The 15510-nt window shown below is 36.2% G+C and overlaps 1 protein-coding gene across 1 annotated transcript in view; it reads left to right on the forward strand.

Moving 5' to 3' along the window:
• The first annotated feature begins 11007 nt into the window (after positions 1-11007).
• Positions 11008-15510, forward strand: part of LOC138711625 (uncharacterized) — a 79589-nt gene continuing 75086 nt past the window's right edge. Inside the window, exon 1 of the mRNA XM_069842759.1 lies at positions 11008-11714. Within this exon, the coding sequence (XP_069698860.1) occupies positions 11192-11714 (523 nt within the window). The 5' untranslated portion in view covers positions 11008-11191. The remainder of the gene's footprint in view (positions 11715-15510) is intronic.

Consider the following 15510-nt stretch of genomic DNA (forward strand, 5'->3'; position numbering starts at 1 on the left):
AGCATCGGTAACCCGTATTACCCCTAAGAGTACATTCCAGACTATTTTTACTATTGCGGATAACAGATGAAATGAGGGGGAAGTGGAAAGTGTTGGAGGAATGATAGAGGTAACAGGAGTACCACGAGAAAAATCTATGCAATGTCTGCTTCGTCCACCACAAATTCCATCACGACTTGGCCGTGGAACGAACCCGTTCCGTCTAGATCAGCCGTGGCGAAAATGCGATCATGCGCAGAGCCACTGTGTAACCTGAAACGTGCATAGCACCTATGGAGGGAGGCGAACACCTGAAGAAGAAGTGAAGCAACTGTCTGACTTACGAGTAACGGATTTTCATTTTCCTTACGTAAAGCACTTCAATATAATTTTGTACAGTACAAGGTTACAAACTAATATTTAGTACGTGTAACGAAGAAAGAAATGAACAAGAAAACATAGGACACATTATCACAACCTAAAAACAACTGTCTTCAGAATGTCTCTGTGACAGAGTTTCAAAATCAGGAATTATGTCACTTACTGCCAGTCGTAGTTGATCACGAAGGTATTTGTCTGTCAGTCGTGATCTAAATTTCGTTTATACTATTTTCATTATTGACAATAATTTTTCACAAACGTAAGCTGTAGTGAACATGGTTTCAACAGTGCAAGCGAAAGAACGAAGCTTCGGATATTTATTTTTTGGCAAAGATTTGAAAAGTTCAACATTTGTCAAGTCCTTACATTTAGGTTTCATTTAACATCACATTGTAAATCTGTGAGTTAAATTGAAGATCTAACCGCATTATTCGTAGATCTGCTGAAAAAAGATCGACGTACAGAGATAATAATAATAATAATAATAATAATAATAATAATAATAATAATAATAATAATAATAATAATAATAATAACAATAACAATAACAATAATAATAACAACACTTAACCTTTTAATGTTTCGTGAGTGACATGTAGTATAATGCCATTTTATGTTATATATCCGTTTTCCTCGTAATACTTGTGAACAAATCATATATTTAATATTCTCATCATATTGGCAGCAAAAATATGCATCCTCCCATCCTACTTGAAACTTTTGTTTTTGTAGAGATATATGATTTCGAGAGAAACATTGCGACGATACGCCACTCGCAGATCAGAGACAAATACAAATGGAACGGAGTTTGACTCCAGTGAATGAGAGGGTGGGGGTTGAGGGAGAGGAAGCAAGAGCTATCATTGCGAGCCACAATGTGCTCGCGAGTCACATTTTCTCCATGGCTGGTCTAGATGGACGGTCAGGGCGCTAGTACCGGGCAACATAGATTTGCTCCAAAAAATTAGGTTCTGATTCCCTCCCCAGAAATGGCACAGCCCTTTTCTCACCCAAGGTTTCGTTATTCATATTTAGTGTAGTCTGATTCCCTCCATAGATTATATTCCTTAACCATGCACACAATTATTTTCTGTCACACTTTATAAAGACTTCGGATTATCAAGGGTATAAACTAAATAACAAAATAATATTATAGGAAATGCATTTAGTATGTTTTTATTTTATTTTAGTAGGCCTAGGTTATTTTACGACGCTTTATCAACATCTTAGGTTATTTAGCATCTGAATGAGATGAAGGTGATAATGCCGGTGACGTGAGTCCAGGGTCCAACACCGAAAGTTACCCAGCATTTAGTATGTTCAAAAATACGTATTTGTAGACATATTTTCCCTATCAGTCGTAACAGTTAATTAATATTCTTTAAGTTTGTATAGAAGTTATTAAAAACAATTTTTTGTTTCTTCTGCATGAAAACACTGGGATGGACCTTGTAAGACATGGTATACAATACCATGAATTATTGATTTTTCCATTATTTAATTCTTAAATTTTATTAATTAAATAGCATATTTTTTGTCTGGAAGTCTTTGTAGTCGGAGCTTGGTTGATAACGGCGGAATTTACTTTTATTTTGGTGCTTGCCTGTACTTTATGTAAACATCTAACGGAAAGAGAGACATTTATGGGAAGGAATCGGTGTGTCAGCCTTCCGGCAATTAAATGCGGCCGGCCGTGAGCAGTTAGGCGAAGGAGCCGTTCCGCTTCGGGGTGAGTTGTATTTTGATTTATAACTACTATAGTTTACTTTTAACATTCCATCTTGAAACTTTTGACAGTTTAAAGAAAAGACTAAATATACTGTATTTACATAACAAATTCCAATACAATCGAAGGGTTTGATTTTATGTTATCTTATTTTATGTATAATTTAATTTCTCTAACTATAGATTTTCAAAAGTTTCCCTTTTGTAGCGTGTTTACAAGACTCAGAATCACATTTTGTGTAATAAATAATAGTACATTATGCAACGAGCCTATAATGGTAGTAATTAAGATGCGAGTATGTTTGTTTACGAAACGAGCGCAAGCGAGTTTCATAATTTTCATACGAGCTTCTTAATTACCATTATAGGCAAGTTTCATACGACTTTTTATGCTCAACCATATTTCTAACTTGAAATTATTCATAAGTATTCATGTTATGGTTATCTAAGTGAAGAGCGGAACTGACTTGAATTGTGAGATGTGCGCAGACGCGAAAGTATTGATTTTTTTCCGTGGCACGAATGTCATTGACCTTGATATAATCTAGAGAATAACATGAACATTAGTCTTGATATAACCTGGAAATTGGTTTAGAATTGAAAAACGAGATGACAAATTGAATTTATTTGAATATTATTTGCAATTAACGCTAATTATTATAGTAACGGAACATAACCTTCTGCGACAGTATTGGATTTCCAGCCTCCGTGACTTTTCGCTAATTGTCTTTCGACTGCATATCCGAGAATAATCGACACTTGCGGTTTTATAATGGTACAATGGTGATTTCTCAATGGCTGAACAACTGAATTATAATGAATAGGTGTACTTTAATGAGGTGCATTAAAGGGCTACTACCAGGTGTATAATTACTACATTTCGGCATGGTCGAGCATAAAGAACACAGCCTACTTGCGATTGTTCATGTGATCAGGAAGGAATATTATTTATTTACAAGATGTATGGGAGAACCTCCGTATTTCAACCCCACCAGTGCTATGGAAGAATCATGCTACCTATTAGTGATGGGCAGAATCGAATAATTTGTTCTCGAATAATATGAAGACTCGAAACATTTATCCGAATAAAGTTCCCGAATACTACTGTATTAACATTTGAATAACGATTTCATTACTCACTTCTGTTGTTCTCGAGTAGTTGTCGCTTCTCGGTTCTCTTATTCAACATCCAGCATGACAGCGATAACTATAGCAGTGACAGCAGTGTCTTGTGCAAGCATAGGAGTTTACATTTTTTTTTTTACTCTAATCACATGCTGTTGCTATCTACAACTTCCGATAAAGATGTTGACGAGAGAAAGAAAGAGGGGGGAGGTGGGACAGAGAAAGACGATCTGGAGCAAGTTTTTATTGCACGCAAGTACGTCATATTTGTCGAGATTAGCCGAATGTATACGATTGATGAGCCATCGGTGATCTCGAGAATCTCCCCTCTATACTGTTTCTTTCTGTTCTCATTCTTCACTTCTCGCAGCATCTACCATCTGAGTAAAGTATTCGAATACTTGTTCACGATTCGAGATATATTTCGAGAACTTACAAGAATCGAATAATTCGTATTTTTTTATTCGAATACTACTATCATTATTACCTATGGTCTATAACTTACACAGTGTGTTAATTAAGTATGGAATATTGCTAATAACTCTTTATATATTAATTATATAAAACATACCAAAAAACAAAAATTGTTGGAGATATCTAACTAAAACTTATGGCTTGGGTCTCACAAAAGTATTGATTCATGTACACAATGTGGCAAAAAAATAAAACTTCTTTAAATGACACCTTATATTAAATTTTATATATTTGAAATCTCCATTCAATTTTATATACAAATAGAAGTTTGACGTAGCATAAATGATGAATACTCTCTTGTAAATTGTATGGTTCTTTCAAATGCTCTGAAAATGTAACACATAATAAATGTGTGTATTCATATGGAATAGGCCATGAAACAAACAAAACAATAACATAACTGTTTCAAAGAATGTTTAAAATTATAACAAATGTTCAAAATGAGAACCATTCACGGTGAAACATTGCCTCAGTCTATCACGAAACCAATCCATTGACTTTCTCACAGTTTCAGGAGTGATCAGTTCCATCTCATTACTAATCCTTAATTTCAGGTCTTCAATAATGTTCGGTCTATCACGATACACCATGGACTTTAAGAACCTCACAGGAATAAATCCAATTGTTTGAGACCAGGTGATCTAGCTGGCCATTCAATATGTCTTCTTCTTCCAATCCATCTACCAGGGAACATTTGATTGAGGAAATCCATTACTCTTCTCCCATAATGTGGAGGGTATCATCTTGTTAAATCCAGATGTTCCCTTGACACACACCAGGAAACAACTGTCTGAAAGCTGGGATAACATCATCATGCAGAAGCTGTTGGTACTTATCAGAGTTCAAATATCCGTCTATAAAAAACTGACCAATTTTGCTGCTTCCCACTAAATCTGCCCAGACATTGAGTTTTTTTTTTGTGTAAGCTTACTGTGCTTTTGCCATCCAATAGGGGAATTGACGGCACCATGTAGAGGGAAGGTTGCTTCATCTGAAAATATGACACACTTCACAAAATGTGGGTTCTGATCTATCTTCCCAATCATTGTTTCACAGTATTCTTTCCTTCTATCAAAATCATCCTCATTTAACTCTTGCACAAGATGAATGTTATATGTATGCCATTTCTCTGATTTCAACCATTTCCATACTGATACATGACCGACATTATATTCAAGTGCCACCTGTCTAGTTGATTTACGAGGATCTTCTTCAATGCATAACATCATATCAAGGACATTTTCATCACTTGTAATTGTTTTTGGTGTTCCAGCTTTTGGTTTATTCTTGACAATTCCTGTTTCATTAATTTTTTTTACTATTTTTGAAACTGTTGACTGTGTTATGTTCTTATTTGAGTATATCTCATTAAATAAATTACATACCTTTTGTTGATTTCTCTTTCTGTCATCATAACCAGCCATCATTAGGATTTCTATCGTTTCCCTTTCGGAAAGCATTGCCATGATGAACAGTTTTAAACTCAGGATTGAAAAGGAGTGATTGTTGATTTATGTTATTATTTTGTTTGTTTCATGGTCTACTCCATATGAATACTCACATTTCTCTTGCATATCAAAGCCACTGCCTGCTGGATCGCATCTTATGGCTGCTTACACTGCCTACTCAATCAACGTTTATGTGCGAGTAATGAAAAAAGTTACTTTTCCGTTAGGATAGTGCCCACCCCTATTAACATTATCAGTATATGCAAAGTACCCTAAAATAACTATTGTTACGACGTCCTTAAGCTCCAGAAAAGACAAGGGCTTAGAGAGAAACAATGGCCCAAGGTGTCCGGATCCTTCCGCAATGCTTAATATGTAATAATATTAATACTGAACTTAAAACTTGTAAAATAGCAGTTTCTTCAGTCCACGGAAATGTTATACAGACATTAGGCCTATGTTCTATTAAGTTCAATATTGCCAGAAAGTAACTTTCCCTATATAAAAAGGCCCATTTGAAGTGTGATAAATGTTGCACTCATAAAAAAAATTCTTCCCCTCCCCGAAAAGAAATGCTGAGTAAAATGCTGCAAACAGATAATTTACCCCATACCTTTGGAAATATTAAGTTATAATACAATGTATTTTACGAGCTACAGTGTTTTGATCCTTTCCACTTCATGTTGCTGTAATACCATGGATGACATAATATAAATTACACTTAAAATGACAAGAAATTAGCTTAATTAAGATCTTGTAGAAAAACTTACACCATTTTAAATATATTATAATTAATATTATTATGTTTAGGAAACAAAGTTTTATATCTGCTATACAAAAATCTTGTTTAGAAAACAACATTAAATTGAATTTATTTTAATTCGAGTATTCTTACTTCCAACATATTTCATAGAAAAAATCATATAATTAATAAACAATTACTTACATACACTGTAATTACTTCTAAGACTTCAAATTGAAAAATTATAATTCACTCTGCACACTTAGCACACCTAAATCAAATACAGTTACTTGCTGAGAATACTGGACAATAATGCTCCACGCGAAACTCAATGCTAAGAAAGAGGAATGAGCAGGCAGTTACGCAGCCATAAGATGCGATCCAGCAGGCAGTGATCAAAACATTTGAAAGAACCATCATTTTAAACATTCCCTGAAACAGTTATGTTATGCTTTTGTTTGTTTCATGGCCTATTCTATTCTGAATAGACACATTTATTTTATGTTACATAAGTATAACAAAGCATTTGAAAGAACCATAATTTTAAACATTCTCTGAAACAGTTATGTTATTGGTTTGTTTGTTTCATGGCTTATACCCATGCGTTATTCTCCATGTGAACATAGAAGAAAACAGGGATACAAAAGAAGGTCGGTGTTGCTTATTTCACGAATAACAGAAGACAAATTCCCACGCGCTATTCTTCAGTGTGAAAGTAGCAGAAAAAAGGAATACAAAAGAAGGTGGGTGTTGCTTATCTCACGAATACAGAAGACAAATATACTTCGCACGAAAACATGACGACCTTCCCTCATCCCCTTTACCAGTTAACTGCAGGCACGCGCAAGGGATAAACCCTTAGCCGAGTTGCCAATTCTTGAAGTCATTGTGATTTGCGAACGTTTTTCAAACTGTGTTCCGTGAAACCGCGATTTTCAGAAAGACTATATTATCTTTGTAAATATACCTTAATTTATAATTACTAAAACAAAATTGGTATAAAAATGAACAAACTTATTTTAAAAACACTTTATATTTATATTTTCACTAACATGTTTTGCCTAAATAAACAAAAAAAAAAAAATGCAGACTTCTATAATAAGTGTTAAATTCTCATGTTATTGAAGTTCCAGAATTTTATACTTAATTAAGAATGTTGCGCCGGTAAAATTTTCTGAAACTGTGATCATTGAATAGTTATAGAATTTATAGTACAAAAGAGTAAAGTTAGATTTTATCAGCTTCCCCTTGGGTGATAATTTCCACGAATGCATAAAATCTGTTTACTCTAGTATGCTATACAATATTTTATTCATTACTGGTATGTAAATTTAATTTTAAATTGTAGGGCTTTTCTTTGTACTGTGTTGTTGGCGAAGAAGTTCATATATATTCATTTTACTATTGCTAATATGTTGGTTGTCATGTAGAGTGATTTAAAAGCATTTAATTCACTGCTGTAAGTTAGAAAACTTTTAAGCACTGCTGTGAATAATGTCATTATTTAGGTTGCTAAGGACGGTGTTGCTGTTGGCGATATCTCTTTCGCGTGCTGTTCACAAACTGTTCGGCGAAGTAAATCACGTATAAAATCGTCTATCTTACCGAATTCTGTTATAATTTGTTTATTTTCTCTTCAGTTGGTGAACCGTAATTCTTAATTTCTATGCCCATATATCCAACTCCGCCGGTTGCGTCCGATGTTAAGTGATTAAGATTTATACTTATTAAACTGCCTGAACTTTCGATTACTTTATGGATAGAATTTCTAACGTTAGACACAATTTTAACACTTTGTTTTCTTAGCTACGCTCCTCTGCAAATAAGATATTCTGTTTTCTTCGACGGTGTTATTTATTGTTCTTGTCGTGATGGTCCTGGATCTTCAGGTGTATCAGGAGGCCTGGCTGCGGATCATCTGCTCCAACACTCATTAATCATGGCCGGAATAAATTAGATATATTGAAGCGCACAACGGTATAAAACAACACGTCGACAAAGACACTTAGAATGGATGAAACCCAACAGGTAGAGGCAATGACTACTAGATTTGGCAATGCTGGGATCTATTGTATTTCTGCCACGCGACTAGGGGTTGAGTAGAGGATGGGGGTTTATGAGAGATTACCTATTCCAAGAAGAGAGGCCGTCATGTTTCCGAGCCAAGTATACCCACGCGTTATTCGGCTAAACTCCAGAACATGGATTGCACCCTTCCCCCTCTACCCCCACCGCACCTACCATGCAATTAGCTACTTTCCTTGCAGACTCCTCCCTCTCTCGCGTTCTCACGCTTCATCTCGCTCCGTCCGAGACACGCGCCACCTCGAAACATCATGGCGGCCACTGACGATCTCCGTAAACATCGCGCCGATGATCCGACGTGTAGCACATGACGAAAAAAGCGGGGTGTCGGGGCTGCAAGCCCTGACGAGGGATGTCGGGCACTGAAAAGTGCCTTTTGGAAAACATGATGCTCATTTGACAACCCATCACCAGTATCTGTGCGCGAAGTTAATTTCATGTCGCCACCACATTTAGGGCAAGTGTACGTACTTGCTAATAACCCTTTCTGCTGCAAAAACCGCATCAAATTACTGATATCGCTCCTAAAGTTATGCACGGCGAAAATATCGACGAACGATTCCATGTTCCTGGTAGAGTAACACAGTCGCACATCCAACCCTTTCGCACGTCGGCACAAAACTGTCGCCACACCAAGATGTCCAGCGTCACCTGTTAATTTCGCCACCCCTTCTTTCTCTGATTGGCTTTTCGTGGCTTAAGTCCCGTTAACTCAACGCTCCTTTACTCACTCACTCACTCACCCGCCCGCCCGCCATCTAGTCGCATGAATTTACATTAATTTAGGCACTTAAAATACAACTTAAAATCGCTTCATTATAACATATATATCCCTCAACATTATTACAAGCGAAAAAATATTGCTTACATGATGATTTATCTTAAATACCATCACGTCTACACATTAATTTATTCTTGATGATTGACACTTGCAACCCGCATGTTGCACTTTTTTCTTCTTCGTGAACATATATACGAGTTCCGAATTTTTTCTACCAAGAACACGTGTTCTCCAGAGAGACTGTTGAGGATTCCGGCTGCTGAGGACTAGAGGATTCAACAATGAAGATGAACACATGAAGAAGAATAACAACATATACAACAAGGACATAGAAGAACAGAATACCACCCCATGAAGAGATGAAGAGATGAAGAGAGAGAGGAAGAAAAAGAGGAGAGAGAGAGAGAAGACAGGAGGGAAAGGAAAAGGGAAATTACCCTCTAGCAGGTAATTTTTTCCCTTCACAGCTTATGTTGGCATGCCCCCCACCCTTCATTACCCATAATTCCCACCGTCCCCTAGTGACTTGGGGAGGGGATGGAAGGTGCAATCCATGTTCTAAAATTTTCCCCGTTATTCTCCAGTGTGAACATAGAAGAAGAAAGGAATACAAAAGACGGCGGATATTGCTTATCTCAAGAAAGACATAAGACAAATGTCCACGCGTTTTCCCCCAGTGTCGCACAGAAGAAAAAGAATATAAAATGAAGTGGGTGCTGCATATCTAAAAAATGACAGAAGAGAAATAACCAAGAGTTATCCTCCAGTGTCACACAGACAGAGAATAAATACAAAATAAATTAGATGCTGCATATGTTAAGAATGACAGAAAAATTTACCGACGCGTGTTATCCTCCGGTGTCTTAAAAGAAAAGGAATATATACCATAAAACGAAGAAGATACAAGTCTAAAAAATGACAAGAGACAAATACATACCCGTTATTTTCCAGTGTCAACATAGAGGCAAAAGAATATTTGGCAGATCCTTAGGCGAGAAACGCAAGACGTCCACTTTGACAGAGACTGAAACAGACAACTGTTTATTAGTGAATGGAAGGATATGATGACCGATGATGATGATGATAGTAATACATAATAGAACTCAAATGAGCTGACCTTTATGAATCCAGGGAATAGTTTCGAAGAAATTAATTATTTTATGTATAAATATATCCTGGCCCAGTTGCCTCATAATGTTATCTCGTTGGTATCACTTGTGAGCTTCAGACCTGTCTGCGAACAATTGACTAAACAACAACAATTATTTCTAATATTTCTTTTCAAATTTCAAGAAGTTTCCAGGGCTCAGGAGAGTAACGCAGGTAGTCACTGGCTTTAGTGAAAAGCGCGTCATCATTTAAGTCTTAGCGTTCCAGTTCATAAAATCATTTGTCATACACTAGTTAACATTAATTTGGTTTGTGTATAATGCAGAAAATTAAAGCTAATGTTATTTGGATGAATATTAAATAATTTTATTTATGGAGGCGTATGTCATTGTGGAATAGTTTCAAATATTAAATGATTTTATTTATGGAGGCGTATGTCATTGTGGAATAGTTTAAAAACATGCATTGTAATAAATAATATCATTCATAACAATACCAAGAACTTAATTATTACGAGACGCATAAGTCGCATAATGAGCAAATGAGCATCAACTTTTAGATATTTCTCTGTTGTATTTGAATGTGCGCATGCAAGACGATGACTTCTCCAAAAGGTCAAGTTTTCAGGAGAAGGTTAAAACTGATTTGTAGTCACATGTCTTATTGCACAACTTCTTTATTACAACATGTCAATAGACAATGGTAGGCCTAATGCCTGCCTTTCTGAAGCAACGAATTTTATTTGCATTAAGTACAAATACAAATTAGTTTTAACCTTCTCCTGAAAACTTACCCTTTTTAGAGAAGTCACCTTCTTGTATGCGCACATTCATTTGAGTTTCGTCCTCCTCGTCCCGAAGAATCGGTATCAAAACGAAAGAAAATCCCACTATGGTTGCGGAGGAATCTCGGACATTGGCATTCATGGAGTTTTGCGGTGCATACGGCACGGATCAGTGCAAGCTTACCCTTATATTAATAATGTTAGACATGTCATTCATATCTTATCCAAAGATTCGTACGAAACAGATCAACAAGAAAGAGTAAAGGTTTCACCACTTACATACAAGTCACTACAGATGTGAACGGAGTGGGGAGAAAGTTAATCGAAGTAAGCGTTGTTATAAATACCACTGTCCGGAAAAGAATTACGCAGTTTTTTGTTTCGCTTTGTCTAATAATATAACCATTTCACTTGACTATTTTTTTTTTTAAATTTTAAAACGGAATTTAGTTCACAATATTTAATTCTATTAATTACCGCATTATTACAATTTCAATTCTTATCAGATAGACTACAATTTTCATTGTACTCTACAAAGTCAATTAATCTTCACGACGATGTTCTTCTTTCTGGGATCGATAACTCTGACTCTGGTTACCGCTTTAACGGTCATCTTCACGAGTGCATACTTCTACCTCACACGAAACTTCAGCTTCTGGAGAAAGCTCGGCATCCCATATATAAAGCCTATACCATTTGTAGGAAATCTAAAAGAGGTGTTCTTCCAGAAGATCGATATAGCCAGTAGGCTCAAGAATATATATGATGAGCACAAAGACAAACCATATGTTGGAATATTCGCTTTCGACAACCCAGTCTTAATCGTCAACGACTTGGATCTTGTGAAGAAAATAATTGTGCAGGACTCGCAGTTCTTCATTAATCACGTCGCAGAAGTGGACAAAAGTGTGGATCCTGTGTTTGGACGGATGCTCTTCATGCAAAAGGGAAAGAGATGGAAGCATCTTCGTGTAAACCTGACTCCCATATTCACTTCTGGAAAGATGAAGTTGATGTTCTACCTCGTGGAGAATTGTGGAAAAGAACTCGTTCATTGTCTGGACAAGGAGTCTGCTGGAGGTAAGATTTTTAATGAAATTTTTATCTTTCTGGGTGTTGGTATTTCGAATCGTGTGTTGAGATGTGATTTCTTCAAGTTTGAGAACTCTTTATAATTTTCAGCCTGAAAGTATAAAAGTATAGTTCAAGATATGAGCCCTTGTCCATCTTGATATGGCAAAGGATAAAGAGTAGGTTGATCTTGAAAATAGTACGTGATATTATCTCAAAAGAATCCGTGAAAATTGTAAAACTTTAGGAACATCACTCTCAACACATGATTGGCTCTAACACAATAATGCTCGCAAAAGATAGTATTTGTACATTACGAAATACGTTATTTGAAATTTGAAGTATAAAAATCCACAGCTCAAAAATTTTGTGCGTGCAGAAAATCATAAAATATTTTTATTCATGTAAGTCTAATATTACATAGACTAAATACGGAAAATGCCTGTTATTATTCGGTCGAGAAGCTTTTATCATCCAGTCTTCTCTCGAAACAGCTGAAAGTTAGAATTTATGACACAGTTATATTACCGGTTGTTCTCTATAGTTGTGAAACTTGGACTCTTACTTTGAAAGAGGTACAAAAGTTAAGGGTGTTTGAGAATAATGTGCTCAGGAAAATTTTGGGGGCTAAGAGGGATGAAGTTACAGGAGAACGCAGAACTGCACGCATTGTATTCCTCACCTGATATAATTGGGAATATTAAATCCAGACGTTTGAGATGGGCAAGGCATGTAGCACGTATGGGTGAATCCAGAAGTGCATATAAAGTGTTAGTTGGAAGATCTGAGGGAAAAGACCTTTGGGGAAACCGAGACGTAGATGGGAGGATAATATTAAAACGGATTTCAGGAAGATGGGATATGATGGTAGGGACTGGAGTAATATAGCTCAGGATAGGGACCGAAGATAGGCATAATTTTAACAGCAATTTAATAGCACAGTATACTCTATGAATATGTCTTTTATTCTCTTTTATTACTTGTGCAAAATTCCAAACCTATCTGTGAATACACATTCAGTAGATGCTTCAAGAAGAAAATTTTAATTGATCTAAAGTTGAAGTTGAGGATGGGTTGTGTTAAGCATGTTACAAAAGGGGCTGAAAAGGGCTACTCAGAACACTTTTAAGTTATTTTTGTAAGATAATTTATACATTTCTGTTGGTATATGATATAACACCACACAATAATTTTCAACTTTTGTTTTGTACTCGAATGACAACAGACTATTATGTATAAATTAACCTATGCTGAATTCAAATCTGAAATCCGATATTTCCCATCACATGCCATTTTTTTAAGGGTATGTTTTTAAACTTGTGACAAAAATGCATGAATGAAGCCTAATTTAAATATACTTCTAGCTACCTATGAAATAGAAGAATTTCATAGCGGTCAAAATGATTTTAAAATAATCGTACAGAATTCATAAATTCCGGTTTACGAAGAATTACAGTGAATACGTCCTTAGTTGTAATACAGAAATATGGGATAATTTTACTTACGTGATTTGAAAAATTTTCCTACAAGATTCACACTTTTTACTCACACCGGGACGTCATTAATCAGCTGCCAATAATAGTCGAATAACTTATTAGGTGATCATTTTCATACATACCGTCGGCCTGGTAGCTTAGTCGGTATATATCAGTAGGTTTACTGGCATGTAAAAGAACTCCTGCAGGACAAAATTCCGGCATACCGGCGACGCTAATATAACCTCCGCAATTACTAGCGTTGTTAAATAAACCAGAATTTAATGTTTTTTTCATGCATACCATGATACCCCTTCCGAGTTATGGAAAAATCTGAAGGTCATTGGACTTGGAAGGGCTAGTGAACAAGCAGACATACCCATCCCACTTGACCGATTGAACGAACACTTTGTAAAGGACCCGACCTTAAACGACACAACGAAACAAGACACAGTTTTGCCTGACTCAGCTCCCCCAACTCGAGACAAATTCTATTTTACTGACGTCACTCCTATTGACGTAATGAAAGCCATCCGACGCATCAAGACGAAAGCTCAAGGGCCAGACAACATTAGCATATTACTCATACAGAAAATACAAGACATAGTAATACCTACAATTGCACACATATTCAATAGTTCCTTAATCACTTCAACTTTCCCTAAAATATGGAAGCAAGCTTTCGTTCTTCCTCTTCCAAAAGTCAAAGTTCCCACCGACCCGAACGACTATAGACCAATCAGTATCCTGCCAGCCATATCAAAAGCACTGGAAAGAATCGTACACAGACAAATTACTAACTACATGAACGAACACAAACTATTCGACAAGTATCAGTCAGGTTTCAGAGCTGGACACAACACAAGCACTGCTCTACTTAAAGTGACAGAAGACATTCGTGAAGCAATCGACTCTAATAAAGTAACAATACTAACACTTCTTGACCTTAGCAAAGCTTTCAACTCTGTAAATTTCGACCTGCTCACCCATAAATTGAGAAATCTGCATTTGTCAGAGACTGCTGTGAGTTGGTTCGAATCCTACTTACGGGAAAGACAACAATGTGTTGTATCCGGGAATCGAAGCTCTTCCTGGTTTAACATAACATCAGGTATACCACAGGGTTCGGTACTCGGACCATTGTTGTTCACGATATATGTCAGTGATATTACATCTCATGTAAGGCATTGTAACTATCACTTGTATGCTGACGACCTTCAATGCTACATCTCTTCCCGCTTAGATCGAATAAATGACGCTATAGATAAATTGAACAAAGACATTGACTCGATTGTGACATGGACAAAGAAATTCCATCTTAATATCAATCCTGGAAAGACACAAGCAATCATATTAGGACACAAACGGCAAACCGACGCTGTAAAGCACCTCGACATTTCCCCCGTTAAAGTAAGTACAATGCATATCCCTTTCAGTTCTTCGGTAAAAAATCTTGGCATTCACATGGATAATAATCTCAACTGGGACATGCAAATCACAGAAACCTGCAGAAAAGTATATTCTATTATTCATGTGCTAAAAAGGATAAATGTTCATCTTCCCTCTTGCTTAAAAAAGTCCCTTGTGCAGACCCTTGTATTTCCCCATTTTGACTATGCTGACATTTTACTGACTGACCTTTCCAGCGACAACAAAATGAAACTTCAACGTGCTCATAATTTGTGTGTACGTTTTGTAAGCAATGTTCGTAAATATGATCATATTACCCCATCCCTGGAAGCAATAGGTTGGCTTAAACTAGATAAGAAAAGAAATTTACATTCACTTCTCTTTCTCTTCGAAATCTTGAACTCTTCTATTCCTTCGTACCTGTCGTCTCGCTTCACTTACCTTTCTTCCCACCACAATCTGAACACACGCTCTCGCCATGAAACAATACTAACAATACCATCCCATCGCACCTCCTCATACTCATCCTCTTTCACAATAGCCCTGCCAAGACTCTGGAATTCGTTACCTGCTAGCATCAGGGACTGTCGAAATAAAATTCAATTCAAACGCAAACTTACTAGGCACTTGGTCAGTAATTGAGACTCGTTCAGACATGGTTTCTTGTAAATAGTTCTTTTAATCTACCACAAAATATCTCAATATCCGGTAATTTCATCACTATAGAATTTTGTTATTGTAGGTTTAATTTGTAATTTAGTAAATACAAAAATATTCTTTGTTCTTAACTTCTATGATAAAATGTCTAGCTTTCATGAATCAGGTATTCTTGTCGTACTTTAATTTTTATTGTAATTGTAATTGTAATTGTAAATTTAATATTAATTGTAATGTTATTGTTCATGTTATAGTTGTAATCC

This window comes from Periplaneta americana, chromosome 13 (genome assembly GCF_040183065.1).
Source record: "Periplaneta americana isolate PAMFEO1 chromosome 13, P.americana_PAMFEO1_priV1, whole genome shotgun sequence".
Lineage (NCBI taxonomy): Eukaryota > Metazoa > Arthropoda > Insecta > Blattodea > Blattidae > Periplaneta > Periplaneta americana.